The sequence below is a fragment of the Gracilinanus agilis genome, chromosome 2, assembly GCF_016433145.1.
Source record: "Gracilinanus agilis isolate LMUSP501 chromosome 2, AgileGrace, whole genome shotgun sequence".
Classification (NCBI taxonomy): domain Eukaryota; kingdom Metazoa; phylum Chordata; class Mammalia; order Didelphimorphia; family Didelphidae; genus Gracilinanus; species Gracilinanus agilis.
The window spans coordinates 370,586,593-370,610,058 of NC_058131.1; the positions used below are offsets into that span (position 1 = coordinate 370,586,593).

Consider the following 23,466-nt stretch of genomic DNA (forward strand, 5'->3'; position numbering starts at 1 on the left):
CTTCGTTTGTTGTTATCCAGTCATATTGGTCATGTCTGACTCTTTGTGATGCCATTTGGGGTTTTCTTGGCAGAGATACTGGAGAGTATTTGCCATTTCCTTCTCCAAACCATTTTATATATGGGAAAATTAAGCGAATAAGGTTAAGTAACTTGTTCAAGGTCATCCAGCTTGTAAGTGTCTAAGGCCAGATTTAAACTCAGGTCTTTCTGAGTTGATGCCTAACCACTGCACCAGGCTGGCTGCCCAAAAGAAGTCCCTTCTTCCACGAACTTACTATAGCATTTTAACTGGACATCTCCTTTGCACTCATCTCAGACTCTTTTGTATCATAATTATAGGTGTACCTGTCTCATCCATTAAATTATAAGCTCTTTGAGGAAATGATGCCTCTCATAGCAACTTCTATATTCTCCATGCCTATCGCTCTGGCACAAAAATGGCCCTTCATATTTAAGTTCATACTTAACTGAACTAGTTGAATGACCTTAGGCAAGTCACTGTGTCTCTAGTTTTCAGTTACTTCCTCTGTAAAAAAAAAAAGACAGGGTTTGAAATCTCTAAGGTCCCTTCAATTCTAAGATACTCTGATTCTGAGAAATTAGAGATGAAATTATGCTTTGTGAGAACAGGCTTCTTTAACTAAGAGATTTTAAATAAAAAGTCCCTTTTTTCATTTGTGCTCATTAAATTGTGTTTTTCCCTCCATCTAGATCTCTGCAATAATAAATATAATTATATCTATCTTTAATAACTTTGGTACCTTGAGCTGCAGGTGCTAGTATACTGTATTTATTACCATATTTTAAGCCCTTTAAAAAGACTACATTAATTCCTGTGATAATTTGGAATCCATAATACATTCTCAGTTCTGAATAGAAGTTAATCATCCTAGAATGACTGATTTGCCGGTGTACTAGCTAAGCCACACTGAAACCAGTAGCTACTAACTTTTAAATTTAATATTGTCAATGAAAGTGTTGATTAAAATTTAGTTATAATCATCATCTCCCTCCCACTACTCTCTCACCTTGCCAACAGCAGTTGGAGGACTCAAACCAATAGCCAGTGACTAGATTAGCTTACTTCAGAGATGATTAAGACAACGGGGAATGTTTGTATTATCTCTAACGCTATGCCTTGAGAAATTTGTGCTAATATAAGTTATTCTCGACTATTTATCGTTTGTCAGCTCCATCTGTTTGATGCACCAGCAAAGTCAAAGGTCACTAAGCAGAGAATCATTTGCTACTATTGGATACAGCATGAAAAAGGGACTTTTTATTTGAAATCTCTAGTTAAAGAGTCAGGATTTGCACATAGCTTCCTACTCCAAATCAGGAGCTCTTTTGGGTCCCTCTGAAAGGGAAGAGGCAAAAGCTTTCCTCCCACTCAGAAGTAGGGAATGGGAGAACTGTGTACAGATGGACAGAGGCTATCCCAGGATGGTGGGACTGAAAGGGATAGGTTGAGAAGGCAAATGCTAAATATATACAATTTAACTCAAAATGGAACACTGGAACCCTGAGCCCAGAGTAATTAAGGAAAGTAGAATTAGAAGGGAGGGAGTAGAGGGCAAAAGGCACCAAAAAAAAGACCTCAGTTCTGATTTTCTCATTTGTCATTAATTTAGCAGTGAGACCTTGGGTCAATAACTTAACCTTTCTGGGTCTCCTTTTCCTCATAAGAGGAAAATACACATAAATAGCGTAGGTTATGGTTGGAGTGACAATACTTTTCTGTGATACTGATCATAGAAAGTGGTTGCGGAGATAAAATAAACAGAGGTAACAATCATTCAAAGAAATAGTAGTTCAAATCCCCCATCACTAATGACTATGTGCTAGGTAGAATAGGCTGGTGGATACAAAGACATAAACAGACAGGAAAAAGAGTATTGCTGGAAAAGGTACGGGCAAGATTCCATTCGGCACCTTAGAAACTCGATTCATTCTTCTTTTTTTCAACCTCAAATTTTGCTCATTTAATAATCTATCCCACTTCTTCACTAGGCAATGGTCTGCCTTGCTTTACCTAAAGACATTGCTATCTAGAATCACAGAAAATTATAACTGGAGGAAACCTTAGAGATCACTTATTAGTCCAACCCTCTGATTTTGTATTCATATTCTGAGGCTCAGAGAAGTTAGTTTACTTGTGTGAGGTTACAGAGTTAGCAAATAGATGAGTCTGGATCCATACATGGCTTCCTCCTCTAAGCCAGGGGCTCTTTTGGGTTCATCTAAATGTTTGTGAGAGGTTCAAAAATATCACTACTCTATCAGAGGTAAGTCTAGGCACAGCATGCTAGAAGCAGACTTCAGGAACCTGAGTATGATCTAAACTACCATTTTGAATTTTATATGGCAGGCATTTTCCTCAGATCTTCCAAAAGGTCAGGAGAGCTGTGTTCTATTCCCCATCCCATTAATGACCAGAGAACGTTAGCAAATCTGTCTTAGTTTTCTTTATCTATAAAGTGGAGATTTCATGACATGGAGAGAGGTTGGACTAGATGCTCTCTGAGTATCTTTCAGCTCTAAAATCCTGATGAAGAAAGCAGGTAATACCTGCCCTGCCTACATTTTCCTCCCAGAATTGCAATGAGGTTTTAATTGTGTGTGTGGGTACTTTACAAATGTAAGACATTTTCATTATTATTATCTTCATTAATAATACTAATCTTCATCCAGATCAGTACAGTGGAAGGAACATTGATTCCTGAATAAAAAGATTTTAATGAAAATCTTCCCTTTGCTACTTAATTGTGTGATTTGGGGCAAGTCATTTACCATCCAAGAGCTTCGATGTTCTCATCTGTAAAATAGAAACAATAATCTTTCACTGCCTACTTCTCTTTTGAGACTTTCTAAGGAAAGCATTCTATAAACTGTAAAGCACCATATAAATAAATGGAATTTATTAGCATACCCTTTTTACAGATGGAAAAATTGATCCACAGAGACGTTAGTCAAGTCAACAAGAATTTACTGATCACCTACAGTGGGCTAGCACTACTGTTCCATACCAGCAGGGCAGGTAGGACTCAACCAGGACCCTAAATACCAGCCTATTACTCAATCCTCTAAACTACCCTAACAGTTCAGGACTACAAAAGCCTTCTGGCAAAACTTTGCCCGTTTTTGATCTTCACAAGGAGATCTTTTGGGACTGAACTATCCAAGGAGGTTTTATAAATAGACCACAACATAGAAGCCAGTCATACCAATGTCCTGGTGCCAGAAAAGGGCCAAATGATTATAGATGAGTTTGAATGAATCACCAATTAAAAGGCCGGGTTCTTTTCCTTCCCTGTTGCCCAGTAAGTGCAGATACATGTGCAACAGTTAGTTAACATTCCCTTGTTTGAAGACTTTGAATGGAAATTGTGTAAACTGTAAGTATATCATAGCTAATAGGTGACCATTTCTGTCCCTGGCATCACTTTAAAAAAAAAGAGAGAGAGAGAGACAGAGAGAAAACATTATCTGCTTTGCCTGAAAAGCAAAGCATTCCCATTAACTAGACCGAGATAAACAGAACTGGACATGACATTATCTACAACCTTTTCAATCTGCTCTCCTATTTTGTTCCATTGAAATTTCAACCATATGAAGGTATGCTGAGATGTCAGCAACATCAGATTGTGTCTATATGTGAGTATGCATATTTATGTATAAATACAAACATTTGTGTATACTTGTATTTATTTTATATATGTATGTATGTATAATAATACCTAGTATTTGTATGGCGCTTTAAAGTTTGTAAAGGTCATAACATTTTATCCCAATTTATCCTACAACAACACTGGGAGGTAAGAACTATTATTATCCCCATTTTACAGATGAAGAAACTAAGGAAGAGATAGGTGTAGACATGTGCTCAGAGTGACAAAACTAGTAAATGTCTAAGGTGAGATTTGAACTTAGAACTTCCTGACCCTAAATCTACTGACTACTGAATCACCTAGTTTACATACACCCACAGAGATCCACAAGCCCATACACCCCTTGGGCTATTATGCCTCTGTTCTCCAGTCTCCATTTCCAATAGGGAACTAAAGTTTTCCCCCTGGGACACCAGGCTTCTGATAAGTGAGCATTCATCACATCTATCCTAGACCAAAAATCACCACACTTCTTCCTCACATCTTCCTCTGTTTTCTCCTCTCTCTATCCTTTGATAACAGTAATCCCAGTCTGAGCAAACTCAACAGTACCACGTCTCTAAAAGATGTGTCAACCAATTGCCCTATGACTCCAGTTATAATTCCTGTAAGTTCCCTGTTCAAACCACTCCTTCCTGGCTATGATTGCTCTGTCTATTGTTGTTTTACCCTATTAGATTTTCTCAAGAGCAGAGACTGTCTTGATTACCTGTACTTGTATTCTAGCACTTAGTAAATTGCCTCATATATATATCATCATCATCATCATCATCATCATCATCATCATCGCTTGCATTTATATTGCATTTTACAGTTTGAAAAGCACTTTACAATATTAGCTCATTTACAATATTAGCTCATAATAATCCTGGAAGGTAGGTACTATTATTTTCCCCATTTTAAAGATAAAGAAACTGATGTGAAGAGAGATTAAGTGACTTCTTAGAGTTACACATCTGAACATATGAGACTGGATTTGAACTCAGATCTTCCTGATTTACAGGATGTGCTTAAAATGTGTTTTTTTCACTCTTTCAAACATCCCTTCTCATAGGATGATCTTACAAATTCTGGCTTTTCCCAGAGTAGAACTTTTAAGTATTTCAAATATTTCATGTTAATGTAAAGTGAGTTTTTAAAAACCCTTACTTTCTGTCTTAGAATCAACACTAAGAACTGATTCCAAGGTAGAAAAGCAGTAAGGTCTAGGCAACTGGGGTTCAATCACTTGGCCAGGGCCACACAGCAAGGAAGTGTGTGAGGTCACATTTGAACCCAGGACCCATGTCTCTAGGCATGGCTTAACATCAAGTTTGAAGCAATAAGAAAATGATGAGAGGCCTCTTCCCCTACCATTCTATTACTTGGAGTAAACTGTTATAACAGAAACTACTGTTTTGGGAGCCCATCTCTATACCCCAGTGGGAGGAAGCAAAAATCATAGTCAAGTGGCTGTACACGGCCAGATTTTGTAAACTTCTTTGTTCTCAAAGAATAGTCTGACCTATACCCACAAATATACGCACACATAATAAATACACAGGTCAATTTAGAAGTATTTTGTCTCCTGAATAGCCATTGTGGAGCAAAGAAGAAAAAGACCAGAAGATGGTTTTCCATCTTAAAAGTGAGATAATGGAATTTTAGAGCTATGAAGAGGCTTTTTAGTTCATTTAAAAAAATAAATTCCTTCTTTTAGAGTTGATGAAATTGAAGCAAAGAACAGTCAAGTGACTTGTCCAAGGTCAAGCAGGTAATAAGGCATGGAGTTTAAATAGAGTATACTCCAATCAGATTTAATAAGTGATGCCCTTTTTAAAGGGATGGGCTTGGTTCAAGTCATAGTAAGTAGAAAAGAGTCCATTGAAGAATCAGATGTTCATTTTCCCCCTCCTCTTTCTCCTGTGCTCACCAAAAACATTTAAAAAGACAAAGATTATAAAGCCAGGGAAATTCTTGTCTAAATGGTCACATCCAAGTTTAGACTTATCCTACAGCCAACAGTTTCAATACCAAATTAGACAATTTCTTGAATAAATGTAGCACTTTTAGTATATGCAATTGGGTTAAATAGAAATGCATTTAACCACTTCTTCTTTAGGTCAATTGAATCTTCCCTCTGCCTCTGTCTTATGTTCCAGAATTACAATAATATCTCCTTCTGAAGGGTCCAAACATAGTTATTATAAGAAGTCAGGCACAAAACCAGATGAACAAGGGGACTCTTTTAATCTGAGATGCACAGAAACATAGAGTATAGACCAGTGATTCCCAAAGTGGGTGCCACCGCCCCCTGGTGGGTGCTGCAGTGATCCAGGGAGGCGGTGATGGCCACAGGTGCATTTGGGGGCAGTGAATAACTGTAAGGGGGCCATGATAGTATGTGATAGGGGGTGCTAAGTAATATTTTTTCTGGAAAGGGGGTGGTAGGCCAAAAAACTTTGGGAACCACTGGTATAGACCATAAAGATAGTAATAGCTCATAGTCTTTTGTTTGTTTGTTTAGGATTTTTTTTTAGCCAAGAGCTAACCTCATTCATGATCAGCAGCACTGAGCTAGCCTTCAGACTAATATTACTGAGTGAGCCTCAAGACTGGTATTCCTGAGCTAGCTTTATGACCAACATTACTGAGCTAGCCCCAGATCAACATTATTTAGCTAGCCTTGCCCTAAAAAGTTAAGTAATGTGTACAGGATATTACATCTTGGAAGGTGGGAATCGAAATCTAGTTTCCTGACTCCAGATCCAATATCATACTTCTCAAATTGCTTCCATTACAAAGCAAATATTTTGCTATTTAATTTGCATTTTGATTTTTTACGCTCAATTCATTGAAACATTTGGAGTAATCTGTAAACATGGATGGTATTTTCTGGAGTTTGCATAGGTTCTATACATATATGAAGTACATATCTATAGAAATGTGCTCATAATTGCTGTCTTTACACAAGTATAAATTCGATGAAAAGAAATGTAAGTATCAAATGAAAAGCCATCCACAACATCTGAGGGGGAAGAGGATAGAGAGTTGAGGCGTAGCTGCATTTTAGCACTCTGAAATATAAAAAGAAAAAATTTCCATTATGAGCCAAAAGGCCATTCGGCACTTGTCAACCTCCAATAACATTTTCAAGATGGAGAAGAGATATGCTTAAGCAGTGCAAAACAGAGACTGGCAACTCCCGTGATCAACAGCCATCTTTCTATACCCAGCTCATTCGCTTTATTAAAAGAAGTTTCTGAGGACCTTTCCCCTAACCCTTTGAGTTGAACAGTTTTTCTAAAACTTTTTCCTCCATTTAGATTTCAACACTTAACAAATGGCTCTAAAGTCTCCCCCCACAGCCTTGTGCTTATTTTGTCAGAAACACAAAAAAGTAGAGGCACAATTGCATTTGTGCTGATGCTAAATGTTAATAGATTTGCCTAAATGCCTGCTAATAGTCCCCCTAAAATTAGCTAGACTAGTAGTGCATGGCTAATGTGTTGTTGTTTTTGGTGTTTTCGTTGCTTTCTGCTTCTAGCTTCTTTTACCAGGAAAAGGAGAAAAAAAAAAAAGGCTAGGTCTTCTTAGGTGACATTTCTAGTGTGCTATGTGAATCTAGCATAAGAGCATACATTCTGGGATTATTCCACAGCTCTGACATTCTGTCATTTAGGTGACAAACCCTAGCGTTCTAATGTTTCATTAAATTAAACATGAAATGTTTAATGTTTTGTTAAATTAAACATGAGGCCGTGACTTTGCACCCGAGAACCACAGCATTCCATCATTTCTTCAAAATTCTCCAGGCCACTTCTGAGGGTATCAAAACTTGTTCAATGGACACAAGGAATTCTCCTACACAGCTAAAATGCATTTTTATGTGACTTTGTATATACACAATCACATATATATATGTATACGCATACAAAATGTCCCCGTATATGTATACTTTATGTGTAGATACACTTACATATATGTATGTATATATTATATACAATCAGGAAAGCTATACATATAGGTGTATACACATATATTTATAGAGGTGCCTATAACCAATTTAGGCTCCTAGGCATTCCTAAGCACAAGCGAACAGAGAATAACTTTTTTTCCCATTGAATTTCCTTACTTATTTATTTTTTACATTTAAATACCCAGGTCACACCTTCACTCTCTCCTCTCCCCCATTAGAGAAAATATCCTTTGACTTAAAAAGGTCTCTCTATATATAAATAAAACTGGGTCTTGCTTATTTCTATTTTTCAGTTCTTTTTCTGGACGTGGACCTACACACGTCCCTCTTTAAACAATATTTCTGTTGCTGTATAGAATGCTAGCTTTTATAAAAATGTTCCTATAAGGAAGCTCTAGAGAGAGTCTTTTTAAAAATAGGTTTATAGTCTCTACCCAACTCCTCCCATGTGATCTGTTGTTACACATTCCATTCAAGTACAGTAACAGGTTTAGAGTGTTCCCGTAATTAATAAACTCTCTCCACTTATTTGGTCTTGAAGGGTCTTACCCAACCTGTGCCTCCTCCTACCACAGGGAACTCCTTTTAGCCCAATGTCACAGGCAGGTGGCCTTAATTCCCATAATGTTGTCCAGAGAGGGTAGAACACAGCCCGAACATATTCCAGAGCCTAAAGAAAACTCATTGCAATACCCACCCCCCTTTCCCCTCTACTCCTCAAAGAAACTGCTATGGCCCCTTTTTCCTTTGTGCCTAAGAAAAAGGGAATGACTTGGAAAAAGTCTGATGTGGGTAAATGTTTTACATGAAGGAAGAAAAGATGAGATGGCTCTCATGACTATTAAGTAAAAGTTTTAGCACAAATATTACATTAAGTGTTTCTCACGCAGTCATTTTAAAGCAGCAGGTAAACAAATAATGAGAGATGTTGGGATAAAATGAAATGAGGCTCAACTTCAATTAGGTTATTTAGAGTGACTTACAGGGCTGATAATAACATATCAACAGGATGAGTTGTTCAAAAATTCCCAAATAACTTTTGGAGAAACAGACTTGAAGTTTTCTTATTCTGGAATAGGCAATACCATATTTCCCTTTATTTGTGGGGGGGGGGGGGAATAAAGGACATATATTTTCATAGATATAAGATAAAAAAACTTAAATCAATACATATATATTCCTAGTATATATTCTTCTATATATTCTTGATTAATGTTTGCAAATGTTCAGCACTTTGCACATAGTAGGTGTTTTATGCACCTTTGCAGAATTGAATTAAATTGAAAATTGACTTTATTTAGTTCAGTGTACAGTTCATATGCAAAACTCCCGCCTGACCCTTTATACCAGCAGCAAAAAAGGCTGTGAGCATCTTCACTTCAAAACTGGGCACCGGCTTCATTTTAAAGGAAGAAAACTACCCAAAGTCTTGTTTGCCTCCAGGAAACTGGGATTCTCTGCTTTCCTGAGGCAATTCTTTGCTTTTAGTCTACCGCCAGTACTTAAGAACAGGTCTGGTTTGGAAAGGCCTTTAAAGACCACCATCAAAACACAGGAACTGGAAAACATTCACCCTGAGCTAGTCACCAGAACTAGAAGAAAAGATACTGACATTTAGCGTGCACTAGCTTCATGTCTGTGAGGCAAACTAAATAAATTAAACTGATTCGGCTTTAATCTTCTTTTCCAGACCAAAAAGGGCCTTATGAAGTTTCATCAAAAGGAGAAAACAAATGTTCCCCCAGGTCCTTCTCTAAACCACCAAAGTGTAGGCTGAGGAATAACTCTCTCTCTTAAGGAATGCCTAGAGCCCAGTCTTTAACATCAACAACAACAACAAAATCTTTCAAAATCCCTGCCTTCTCTCTACCCACCCTTCCCCTCCTCCTTACAGATTCCCCTGGCAATGGCTCAGAGATTTAAAATGTAACCTAAGATCTCACAGATGCCACTCAAGGTTCAGCAGGAACACTAGGCTGGCAGAACTTTGGCAAGAAATCCAATGGCATAAAAGTGTATAGGCCTTCTCCCTGACAACAAATTGGGACACTTGTGGTCTCTCTGGTTTTTCCTTCCTTCCTTCCTTCCTTCCTTCCTTCCTTCCTTCCTTCCTTCCTTCCTTCCTTCCTTCCTTCCTTCCTTCCTTCCTTCCTTCCTTCCTTCCTTCCCTCCTTTCTTTTTCTATCTTACTTTCTAAAAGCAGAAGATCAGTAAGGGCTAGGCAATGGGGGTCAAGTGACCTTTCCGGGGTCACAAAGTTGGGAGTAAGTGAGATTATATTTGAACCCAGGGTCTTCTATCTCTAAACTTGGCTCTTGATCTACTGGGCCACTTCGCTGCCTAACACTCCCCTCCTTTCCTGACTCAGGCTATTTCTGAAGCTTCTTTAAACAAGGCTGTGGTCCAGGACTTCATTTGGGAGTTTGCTGCTTGATAATTCTACTTTTGCTAGGACCATTAAAGCAAGACTGTAGAAAACTAGTGAGATGCTTTTATATTTGTACAGATATGTAGATATATCTATTTCACATGTTATAGAAGATATATTTGTATATGTTATATATATTCATAGGAGACTCTATACATATATGAGAGACTAATCATATCTTGCTAATAAGCTCTCCACACTTACCGAGGCTTTTAGGACCTTGGAAGAGATGTCCTTTTCTTTGTGGGCTTAGGAAGGCCAGAAGAAATTAACCCATCATTAGCCAGAACCATTAAGGTTGCACAAGATTTCCACTTCCTCCCCACTCAGGCAGCCCACTGGTTGATGCAGCCAACACCCTCCAAAGTTGCTCTCTGTCAGACTCCTGTGGTGTACAGAGCCTACAAAGTATTGTGCTGTGATTTTAAAACTACCACTCAATAAAAGGATTTTAAAGGCCGTGCCAGGAGCCGGGAGCTTCTGATCCCAGTTTGGCTTTTTCTCCATCAGCATTCTTCTGCAAGCCCACACAGTGAAAGGTGCGCTACATTATTTATACCAGCTCTAGGCTTTGGAAAACACACACTGGCATCCTGATTACTAAGCATCCTCATGGATGCAATTAAACTGTTCCCACATGTTTCCCCCCTCCCCTTCTCCTGCTCTTTCCTGATTCAACCTTTTTTAAGAGGAAACAAAGGCACTTTGAGGTGTGTCCCAACTCATAAATTAGAAGCCAGGTGAGCCCAGAAATGGCTACCACATGAAACCAGGCTACTTGGAAAAGAACCCTTCCCATAGTCTGCCAATGACAGAAGAGAAAGATGAAATTGGTAGCTCCGAAAAGATTGAAGCTTTGGGCTATTTGGGTTGGGAGGTATCAATGCAGAAGCAGCAAGTTCAAGGAGATTCAGGAGATTAAATGAATTAATGCAAGACTTGTTTGTAAATGGGTTATTAAGGACTCTACAGAATATGTCATTAACCTTCTGAAGTTGAAACCATAGAGGCCAAATACACCCCTCTCTCAAACAAAAGTTCTTTGCTTCTCCCATTTCCAATGGAACACTGGTCTGATAGACCATTTGTTTGAGCCAGCAGAGCATTTTCTACATTCTCTAAATTACTCTCAAAATAATGAATAGTTTTTCAAGTTCCTACTAGCCATCTTCCATCTTCTAAACAGATATTCAGAAGCTAATCAGGTAAAGGCTTCTTACACCAGAGGACAAAAAGTAGCAAGATTAAAAATACATGAGACAACTATGACAACATATGAAGAGGGGATCATTTCTCTATAGGAATAATGAAAAAGAAATTTATGCATCTCAACTAATAAAGATCTAGCTAGTCCCCAAAGCAAAAAGTATGGCAGGAAAGGTGACTTCCCTTTGCAAAGGCCCCAAGCACTGTTTACTGAAACAATCTTCACAGGGTACATTGAGGTAGTTCATTTCATGCAGACAGGGACCTCAGTAGCCGACCTCTAACAAGAATGGTGACTTATCCAAGACAAGGTACTAAGAAGATTCCAAAAAGAAAAAGGACTTATGCTTTTAAATTAAGGATTCCTTCAAGTGTACACTGCTGAGTTGTGGTAGCTCTTTAAATGATTGTCACTTTCAATGATTTAGTTCATCCTAGTTAAAGAATTCTATATATGAAAGAGTTGTATGAGATCTAGAGTCCTGGAATGAGCTTATCAAGATTCTCCAGGGAAGAGTGATGTGGTACAATATGTGCGAGTAGAGCAGACAGAGCAGGTCCCTGAGGAAAAATTGACCACCTGATATAGCCATTAGCAGAGTGACTGAAATATTTGCTTCCCTACATGGAGTATCAGAAATTTCCTTAGCAACAAACCAGATGAAAGTGCACCTGGTTAATAAATGCAGTACGACACAACAGAAAAACACTAAATTTAGAATTCTAAGATTTGGGTTCATATTCCGGTTCTGCCACTTTCTACCTGTGTGATTTTGGGCAAGCCGCTTAATCTAATGGGCTACAGTTTTCTCATCTGAAAAAATCAAAGGGCGAGTCTATATTATTTTTAAAGTTCCTTCCAGCTCAAAATCTTTTATCATATTTCTGGTGAGGCCTATTCAAATATTTGCCAAACTCTAGGTTAAAAAAAAGTTACACATACACACAAGGAGACTGATGAAACTGAAGGTAAGGAATATCTTAATAGAATCAAAATATTAGAAAATTAAAACTTTTGCTCCATAGGTTCAGTGTACAGAGTATTCTAATCAATTCAATTAAGCAAATACTTATCAAGCACATACTATATATAAAGCAGTGTGTTACAGCAGCTGATTTTATACAAGGAACAGTCTCTGCCTTCGTGAAGATTATAGAATAATAAAGAAATAGGATACATGCACACATAAGTATAATAGAAAATAATACATTATTAGTACACTAGAGAAATTCAAATGAGGTGGAAGGTAATGTCTGGAAGGAGGAAAATGTCCCTTACTGATGGGGAAGGGTGGAAAGGTTTAGAGATGACTACCTGGAGGAATTGGCACCTGAGTTGGACTTCTAAGAGAGAAGCATTCAGCAGAAAATGGAAAGGGGAGACCTTCAGGCACATGGAATACAATACCAAAAAAAAAAAAAAGCATGGCAATGGGAAACTGCAGTCAGGTTGAGGACATTCAAGGAACTTGAAAGGACCTGGGAGATTATTTATTCCAAAGACCCCATTTTATAAGTAAAGGAGCTACAGCTCAGAGATGTTCCAAGTCCTGCCCAGGATCACAAAGAGAATATGTGCCAGAGTCAGAATTTAAATATAAATCTCTTGACTCTAAAGTCCAGCTCTTTTCCCAGTGGGATAGAGAGAAGGCCTCTTTGGAAGAAACACTGAATGGATTTCCAAAAGTTATATCAGAGCAGAAAATGAAGGTGATACTAGAATGTCAAGGATATGGAATGTCAGCCAAGAAAGTCTGAATTTTACTCAGTAGGGGTTAGGGAACCCCTACAGAAGAGTACTATGACAAGAACTATACTTAAAGAAGATGAGTCTGCCTGTGGAGCGAAGTTTAGTTCGGAATGGGGTGAGAGTGAAAGCAAAGACTTGTTAGTACTGTAATACACCAGGTGGATGGTAACGAGGGCCTGTACTAGATTGGTGGCAGTGGGAATAGAAAGAAAGGGACAAGTCTGAATGATATTTTGGAGCTAAATCTTCAAAGTAGAAAGTAGGAATTGGCTATATATGACTAAGCACATTCCTCTAAGCTAGAGGCAGATCTTGTCTCTCACAGGGGGATACTGTCCCATGAACATCTGCTCTTGAGAAGGCCATTGAATCATTAGCTGAAGTGATCTGAAGAAAGATGATTCCTTAGAAAGATGGATGGTGGAAAGATTTTGTTGATGCCTTTAGTTTTTAGGCAAATTAAATTTTTCACAAAATTAAAACCTGTCTCTCTTAAGTAATTAAGATGATATGCTCCTCAGAATGGAAAGAACTTTATAAGGGTTATCTAAACAACTCCCTTCTTTCCTCCTTCATCCCTGTATGTGGATGCCCAGCTTCTGATCATTGCTGCATTTAAATTAACCTAGAAATGAGTTCTCACAAGCTATTTGCATGGAAAATTGCATTATCTCCTGGACTGGGAGTTAGGAGATTTGGGTTCAAGTCCCAAATCTTTCACTAAATGGCTGTTTCTCCATTTTAGTCATTAGTTACCCCTCATGCACCTTCCAGTACATCAGCTTCCTGAGCTATGGAGGTTGCTGCCAAATTTTAATTTGGTCTAAATTACGAGATTTCTATAAGACCCACTGATTTTTTTTACATTCCATCCATGGAAACTAAGGTTTTCTTCTTGATGGTTTAAATTGCCAATGACAAATTGCTTTTAATTATATTGATGTAATGGAAAGAATCCTAGACTTGGTGTCAGGATAACTAGATTCACATTCCAGCTCTAATATTTGTTAGTTACAAGATTATTGAGAATCTTCATCTCTGAAAGGAAGACAATAACACTGGAATTCCTTCCTCTGAGTGGTGTTGGTTGGAAATATTCTAGAAATGTGAGTTTTTATATTTTAAAAAGATATTCGTGGAATAAAGCTTCTACTGCCCTCCTCATGTATTTCTTTTATTAACCAACAGCCTTCCACATAGGCAGTCTCTAATTTCCTGAATTACAAAGGCAAGACTTAAAACTCCATCTCACTTTTGAAGCTTTCTACTTTCTAGGCAAGAAAGCTATATAACAAGGCACTAATTCCACGGGAAAATGGTTCTCTAGACAGTATTATATTTTCAATGAAATAATGTATTTAATAGAAAATCGTGGCCAATCAACATAAAGCATGCCAATGGTCAGTGTTATGCTAATACTTGCTAATACTACAATCACACTTTCATATTTCTTTCTTCAAACATTGATGTTACTGTGATTCTAGAGTAATGGATTTCAAATAGAAAATGATTCTGGATCTTTCTCCCTTCTTTCCTTCCTGTGAATGTCTGGGGCCTCTTTGCAATCACAGGGGTTTTTTTCTGAACTAAAATGGCAAACACCTATATGGCTTTTGCTGCTTGTTAAACCACCTGAACCAAAATCAGGTATGTTGCATCATTCGCTGGAGCTATTTTTCTAGTTGAGACATGAATTATGAGTCCTTCTGAAATACATCAGCCAATTCAAGTTGTAACACAGTCCTACTTTATTCAGTGCACAGATCACAGTTAATCGCTTTCTAATACTAGATGCTATTTTGCTTCATTAAGTTAACATTTTCTCTTATTTTTCCCTCCATGGTACAGACAAAATTAGCCAGCATTAAGCCTACTCTTTCTTCTCTTACACATGTTATACTTCACTTGAAGGCAATTTCATCTTTTCAGGGCAATTTGGGATATTAAAATTCTTAGTGTTAGAGGGCTGGGTTTCCAACACAGTCAGCCATGATCCAAGAAATAAAATGGAGACTTATTCTAGACAGTATCAAGTCATCTTTCCACATGGGAGTCTGAATGCAAAACATATCTCTGTATATCCCATAAAAGCTACTGCTAAGGGGTGAGGTATGCTGGCTTCCTGGGATAATGACAAAATACAGATATATCTTTGGCAGCAGCTCTGGGCAAACAACCATCATTGCTTTCATGGTAACACTATGAAGTGTCATGTACACCTACTTCTCATGTCCAATTATGGCCAGAACAACTGTTTTCTAGGACATGTATTCTACCAGTTCAGGATGATTATGCTTAAATTTGTGGCTTTGAAATCCCAGAGTGTCAGCTGAAGAAACAGAAATACAACCATTATGTAGCGAGAAAAATCATATATAGTCCACTCATGGGTGACTGTCTTTCTTTATGCTGATGCCAGTCAGGTGAATTCCTAACGCAAAAATAGGATCATTAAGGAGAGAGCCTATGTCCATCTCAGGGGGGACAGAGTCACTTAGTGACCTGATAGAGATGTAATTCTGGTAGGTGGGATAGAGGAAGGGGAAAGGAATCATACTGGGGTTTAACCTAAAGGTGTCCTAAGGAGGGCCCTGGAATTGGATACCTTCTTCCATCAAATACCACCCTCCAGTGAAATGGGAAATGGCAACATCCATACCCTGATGACTCCTTCTGAATCATTAGAAAAGGTATAGTTTCCTTAATGGTCAGCATTCTCCTTTCCAAAATTCTTACCTCAGTCCCTTCTCTAGTGCAAGGATTTTTACTTGCACGGCAAAGACCAAAGGAACCCTCTTCTTTCATATATAATCATAAAGCTAGACGATAACTTGGAGTCATAGGATCATGAATTCTAAGCCAGAAAGGATCTTAAATGTCCTCTAATCTAATCTCATTCTTTTACAGGACCCAAAAAGTGAAATGACTTGTTTGAGGTCACACAGGTAGTAGAACCAACTCCCCTGACTCCAAATCTAGTCTTCTTTCTGTAACACTGTGTTGGTGCAAGTGAGACTATGAGAGATGGCCTTAATTATAATTTAGCACAATCTATTCATTTACAGATGAGGAAACTCATTTACAGAGGAGGCCCTAGGATGTATGACCCAAAGTCACACAACTAGTGAGTGGAAAAGGCAGTCTGAAACTTGCATCACTTGAATTGAGTTCTATTGCACCTTATTGGAACAGAGGATGAATGAGTGAATAAAATGGGATGGATGTTCATAGCAAGCACTACCCAGTGGGGAAGGAAAAAGCTGGCTCTGTCCTTCCTTTTCACCTTTCGTGGGATTTTCCTACCCAATGTTTCTTTCTTTCTTTCTTTTTTTAATAAACAATTCAGTTTTGTACTTTTCCCCCTTGAGAGGAGAAAGCTTATGAGGGAAATGTCACAGGGAAAAGGAATGTTCTAAAAATTAAGTTTTTATTATGTCCCATAACCTAAATGGAAAATACATAGAAACGTCCACATGCTACTTTTCATCCTGGGGACTGATGTTCAAATGTGTTAAATTGCTATTTATTTTCCTACAGGCTACCTTGGTTTGGCATCATGTAAACCCAAAGTGTTTGTAGAGATACCTCTGGGGACAAGGGAAAATCATCTGTATAGATCAAATGAGTATTAGGTGCATTAGCAATTGGTCCCTGTAGACTGATAAAGACCTTTTCAGACAGATTTCACTGCATAGCTTTTTAAAAGCCTTCACTGAGCTAGCCTTGGGTGTCATGAGTTTTGGACTTTCTTCATGTCCAAAGTATCATAACAGAAGTGTGGAAAATGAGAAGCTGTGATAAGAACTGTTGCCGTCATATTATGCGAGCCTCGATATTAAGAATTCACTCCCTTTCCCTATCAATATTTCATGTTCCCAGAGTCATAAGAAAACACATCTGTTGCTTTCCTGCATTGTAATTTGTGGAGTTGTTGAAAGAAATTATTACAGCAGAGGTTCAGCAATTTAAAAATTCATCATCTTCTCAATTTAGAAACTCTGTGTCTGATGTGAGCTTTGGAAAAAAAAACCCACAGGGTTTGGTAGCAGGAGGGGCTGCAACTGGGATGCAATGGGAATTGCTCGGCTCCTCTACCTCTAAGGTTTTAGATGGTGTTGCTTACCCAGTATTTTTTTGGAAAGGAGAGAGAACATAACCCAAGTGATGCTCTCAGAAGCATGGACTGTTGCTACTCATGACATTCAGTATTTAACTTCAATGTAGTCAGTGTGGGATAGATTGCTAGGTCAATGAGTTTAGAGTCAGAAGACCTGGGATGGAGCTTTAGGTCTACCACTGACTATGCATGTGATCTTAGGAAAGTTACTTTACCTCTCTGATCCCCTTATCCTCTTCTGTAAAATGATGATGTTTGACTAGTTGACCTCTAGGATCCATTTTCATATTTGTCTCTTTCCCCCCCTCCCTCAATATCACCTACACTTTAATCTTAGAATTAGAAAATGTTAATGCTAAAAGGGAAGTTGGAGATCATCTAGTTCAGAGCCCTTATTTTACAGGTGAGGAACTTGGGGTGTCTCACTCAAGGCAAAATGGCTAGTTAGGCATAGTGATGTGGCTGAAAGTAGGTCATCTGATTCTCAGACCAGCTCTCTTTCTACAATACCATATGACCCCTGTTCTCTGGGGTGACATGGAAGATAGATATGCTCTTCAATAAGGGGAGTGATTTCAATACCAGGAGAAGGTATCTTCTTGTTGTCCATCTCCATTTCTTTGTTGACTGTGTCATATGACTAGAGTGAACTATCTCCTGCCTTCCGTCTTTGGAAACTCATGATTTTCTTACAAATTCATCAAAAGTTCAACTTTCTACATGAAGCCTTTCCTGATTCCCCAAGTTGTTAATGCCTGCTCAATTAAACTACTTTGTATTTATTGTGACTGCATATATATATACATACATATATGTACATGTATATATACTTACATACATGTTGGCTTCTCCATTAGAATATAAGCTCCATGATGGCAATGGACTATTTTACATTTAAAAAAAATCCCAGCAATGAGTACAGTGCTATGATAAGAGTAGTTGCTTCATAATTGCTTATTGATTGGCTGAAGGCTTGACTGGTTTGATGACCTTCCCTTTGATTACCAGACATTTGGGGAAGAGCTATGCTATCTTTCAACAATGCCAACTTTTCCTGAACACAAAGACCTATGTAAACCACTCAAGAGTATAGATGGCTGCCCAAGGCTGCCCAAGTCTTTAGACTTGGAAGGAAGGACCAACCCCAAAACAAGTTTATGGGGGTAGCAAGTATCCTGGATGCCACCAGAACAAAAACATAGTTGCTTCCTGATGTCCTGGAGAGGGTAGCAACTCTGTTAAATCTTTGCAAACAGGTGTTATGCCAAAGCGCAAGGGAGACCTCAACTTGGAGTGAAGCAGTTAAGTATATGAAGCTTTAAGAAATAACTGCAAATGTCTTGCTGGAGGATGTATGACCTCACCACCCTCCTTGCCCCTCCTCCATCCCCCTTCAGCTGCAGCCTGCCTTACCCAGTACAGTAGCTCCCAGTGGAACAGATTTCAGCGAGGACGTCAGCAATTCTTTTCCAGTCTGAGCACCATCCTGGAAATTGCTGTTGGGTCTTTTTTTGGTACATATCACCCTCACTAGCTGTCACTTTACATTATTCCTCCTTTTTTATTTGCCTGTTTCCCTCTGTCATGTCACTAGCCTGTCACAGGGAGGTACTGCACAAGAAGAATCACCAGATTCTCCTTGACCTAAAAATACTGAAAACTCTAATGTCCTGAGACACCAGTCTAGTGGAGCATGCAGCCAGATCGAATGCCTGCTTCAGCCAAATGCCTACCAAGTGCTTATTTTCCCAAATACAACAGCACTTGGGCTCTTGTTCTGAGAAGGAGGACTCCACCATAATATACCTTCCTCCCAATTAGGAAACCAGAATGAGAAGTCAACTTTTTTGGTAAGCAGCACTCACCAGTAACTACCAACACAAATTTTTAATCTTTCCAGATACATTAAAAAGAATGCTAAAGAAGCAAAAATCCTGGAAATGAAATCAGACCCGAGTTCTGTTCTTGATTCCATCAATAACTTTGTGGTCATTCAGTATTTTTTTTCAATTGTCTCCAACCATTCATGTCTCCATTTTGGGGTTTTCTTAGAAAAGATATTGAAGTGGTTTGCCATTTCTCTTTCCAGATCATTTTCTAGATCAGAAAACTGAAGCAGAGTTAAGTGGCTTGTCCAGGGTCACAGAGATGGTAAGTGTCTAAGACCCATTTCAACTTGGGTCTTCCTGACTCCAGGCTCTGAGCTCCATCCACTGTGCCACCTATCTGCCCTCTGTCAGTAACTGGTTGAATGAAATTGGTCAAACCACTTTGTTTTGGGGAAGGCCTTAGTCTTCTCTTCTGTAAAATATTAAGAACTGGACTAGATGACTTCTAGATCTAGCTCTAGAATTCTATGAGTAAATGATTTTTTTTTAATCTTAAAGAGCTTTAAAGTCACCATTTTTAAAGGGATACTCCCAGAGGTCAGCAGGGCATTAATGCTGGTGAGTGAACTGTAGGGTAATCTGCTTTATGTCAAGGCTAAAAGAGACACAGTAAGAGTAGCCTAATAGTCTCTGGAATTTTGGCATTATGGTCCCTAAAAGATGAGATTCTGCCTGCTTGGTGGGGAAGAGATGTGAAAGCCCAACCCACATCCATGTGAGGCAGCATCCTGTGCTGTGATGCTTGTAGCTATGACTGGCTTATTACTGCTAGTATCACCACTGCTGAGTGGAGACTGATTCTGGAAGTGCCACCACTCACATCAGGAGCGAAAACAGGTATAAAATTCTGGCCTCTTGTTTCCATTACTCTAATCACACTATTTGCCACAATGCCATTCTTAATTTGATTTGAGAAGGGCTTTAATAGTAGGAGAAAGGCGAAGGAGGTGGACAGTTCCACAAGAAGACACCGACTTTAAAAGCAATTTGTTTTGCTGTCCCTTGCTGCAATAGCAGCTACTGACTCGGGGCCAATTGTTGCTCTCAGGCACAATGCGACTCTCCCTGAAGTTGCCCGTGTGTTTGAGGGCAGAAGTCAGCCCTTCCTGATTTAATTAGAGTTTTTTCTCTCTCCACCTCTCTTGACCTTCTTCTTGATTATGTAGTGAAGTATTCCTGGAGTGCAATAATCCTGCAAGCCTGACATCCACCCTCGCAGCTATGGAAATGACAAAGCTGTCAAAATTTCAGCCTTACAACTTCAATACAGGGTCAACAAAGAGAAGTACCAGCAGAGAGAATGAAGACCTGGGAGCCAGTAAGAAAAAAGGAGAGGTGGGGTCAGAGGGGGAGGAGGAGGGGAAAGAGATGAGCAAAACAATGAAAATTAAAAGAGATTTCAAGTTCTACTGGAAAGTTTTGCCTTTTTAAAATTAATTTTTTTTTAAAAGAAGGCCTTCTTTTAATGTAATGATTTAGTATTTACTGAGGGAGCTGCCATCCTGTTGGAATACCATTAGTGTCAGAGCCAGGGAAAAATGGGCAAGCCTTTTTTTTTCTCCTGGAGTATGCAAACAGAAGCTTAGAAACATGTTTGCATTTGGATTGGATGATCTAAACCAACAAAGTTCAACCTTTTCACTCGGAGCTGTGAGCTGTTTGACAAGTCCTACTTTTTATCAGGGAGGTTCAAAGTCTACACACCGCAGAGCCTGCCTTAATAGGAGGGACTAATAAGATTATTTCCTTAAAGATCTGACCTTGGCACCCATTCCCCTACTCAAAAGGCAGCACATATTCATTCTCCAAATTGCTTACCTTCAAAAGGAAGTACTGTCAACTTGTTTGGGGCCACAGCATGACTCACCATGAAGCTATTAGAAGAATTCTTGCATGGATTTAAAATAGCTATTATTTTGGCCTCTTAAAATGTTTTCCCCCCTTTCTGTCACCAATAAAAAACAAAACTTAAAAATAAATACCAATATTACATTTTGGTGTTGTATAGCACAGTCAGACTTTCCCATCACGATGGTGACTTGTAGTCATCAGTCATTTAGTAAAAAATGTCCAGAATTTTAGCATCTCGTGTTATTAGTCCCCTTCTATGCAACCCAGTTCAGTTCTACATCATCTCTTTTGTAAATAGTTATAAAGTTCTCTTACATGGTCTCTTTTCCTCCCATCTCTCATCTAGCTATTCCATCTAAAGCATACATGTGAAAATATGATTCCTAATGGAAAGGTCTAAATATTCCAACAGAAAAAAAAGTTCCCTAAAGAAAGGGATTGGTTCATTTTTGTCTATAGATTCCTAACTCCTAATACTTCCTGATGTATCATAGGCACTTAATAAATGTTTACCTGCTTGCTTGATATCATCACCCACCTCAATAACCTTTAGTCATTACTTATTGCCTTTAAAAAAAAAACAACTCTTATCTTCTGCTCTAGGATAGAAGAACTGCAAGAGCTAAGCAACTGAGGTTAAGCGACTTGCCCAATTCTAACCCTAGCTCTCTATCCACTGCTACCTAGCTGCCCCCTACTTACTGTTTAAATGGCACAATGTTATCAGCTTTTCCATAAAACCCTCCTTATCCCTCAAAATGAAATAATCTCACCTTATCAATGATCAAATGAGAGATATTTGACTGCTTAGTGACATATTTATATTAGCTATTATTATTGTTGTTTTTGCTGCTATTGCTGCTGAACTTTAATTCTTATCACTCCCTAAATTCTATCCACTGTGTTACATGGTAGACTGTGAGTGACTTGAGAGGAATAACTGAGTAACTGTCTTTTGTCTTTATTTGTATCTTCAGCACTTGGTACAGCATCTAGTATGAAGCAGATGCTTTAGAAATGTGTTCTGACTGATTGGTATCTGCAATGCCTCCCCTCAAAAAGACTATAAACTCTTTCGGGTCAAGGCCTATGTCACTTTGGATGTTTGTATCCTCTTTATCAAATATATCTTGTTAGTAAGGCTTCGATAAGTGTTTGATGAATGAAATGAATAAACGACTACCTTGATTGCTTGGTTCTCCCAAAGATCTTGCAATTGGCTCTCCTCTGACCTCAATTTCTTCATCTATACAGCCAGGTTGTACTGGGTGATCCCTAAGGTCAAATTCTGTTCTAAATAATTTGATCTTAAGCATTGTAAATTACATCCATTAAATCAAGATTCTAGCTGGAATTTTAAGAATGGTCCTATGATCCCTCTAGTCATTAAAATTCCTCTTTATTTTTTGCTTAATTCTGAACTTCTTGTTTTACTCATTCGTGTTACCTAATCTATAGCCTAAAGCATAGCATCCCTTCCCGGCATGATCTCTTTCTGTGTTGTCATCTCAATCCCTCTCTCTTCCACTCCTCCTAGCTAATTTGGGTATATTCTATAATATCTAGTCATTTACTAGGGTCTTGTTTTTTTATATTTCATTTATCTATGGAATGCTCATTCTATTTTGAGAAAATTCCTCTATCTCCTTGAACTCAACTGCAGGTACTCTTTTAAACTTCTCACTAATTTATACTTGGATTTTCCCAACGATCCTTTCTTTTATATCCATCTCTAATTAGAGTGTCTAGGAAAGTTATGTAGGGTGTTCTCTATACCAGTAAAATCATGGGTCCAACTCTTATCTTTATTCTAAATCTCAACAGTCTCTTCCATCTTGAAATCTATGGCTCTATGAGCCCCACTGCCTTTAAAAATATTGAGTGTTTATTTTTTATATTCTTTTAAAATATTGAGTTCCAGATTTTCTCTCTGCTTCCCTCCCCTCTCTTATATCCCACCTACTGACAGCACAGAGTATGATATCAATTATACATCTGGAATCATAAAACATATCATTCCATATCAGCCATATTCCAAAAAAAACAAACATAAAGCGAGCAAGAAAATTATACTCCAGTTTGCCCTCAGGATACATCAGTTCTCTTGTTAGAGGTAGATAGCATTTTTTTTTTCATCATGACACCTTTAGAATTGTCATGCATCACTATTTTTATCAGAGTAGCCAAGTCTTTCACAGTTGATCATTATTACAACTTTGCTGTTACTATGCACAATGATCTCCTGATTCTTCTCATTTCACTTTGCATAAGAGCATAGAGGTTTTACCATGTTTTTTCTAAAACTACGTGCTCATCATTTCTTATAGAACAATAGTACTCACAATCATATGACACAACTTGTTCAGCCATTCCCCAATTGATGAACACCTATTCAATTTCCAATTCTTTGCCATCACACAAAAAAGAGCTGCTATAAATATTTTTTACACACAGGCCCCTTTCCTTCTCCTTTTTTCCTTTGGCCTTTATGGGATATAGACCAATCATGGTATTGTTAGATGAAAGGACATGTACGATATATTTTTAAAAGCATTTTGGGCATAGTTCAAGATTGTTATCTGGAATGGTTGGACTAG

General features: G+C 38.3%; 1 protein-coding gene across 6 annotated transcripts in view; it reads right to left on the reverse strand.

Annotated features, from left to right (window-relative positions):
• Positions 1-23,466, reverse strand: part of TENM2 (teneurin transmembrane protein 2) — a 1,052,113-nt gene that overhangs the window by 438,138 nt on the left and 590,509 nt on the right. Inside the window, exon 7 of one of the 6 annotated variants that reach the window (XM_044661703.1) lies at positions 20,750-20,764. The exons of the other annotated variants lie outside the window; for them this stretch is intronic. Coding sequence (XP_044517638.1) covers positions 20,750-20,764 — 15 coding nt within the window. The remainder of the gene's footprint in view (positions 1-20,749; positions 20,765-23,466) is intronic. 6 annotated transcript variants of the gene reach the window in all.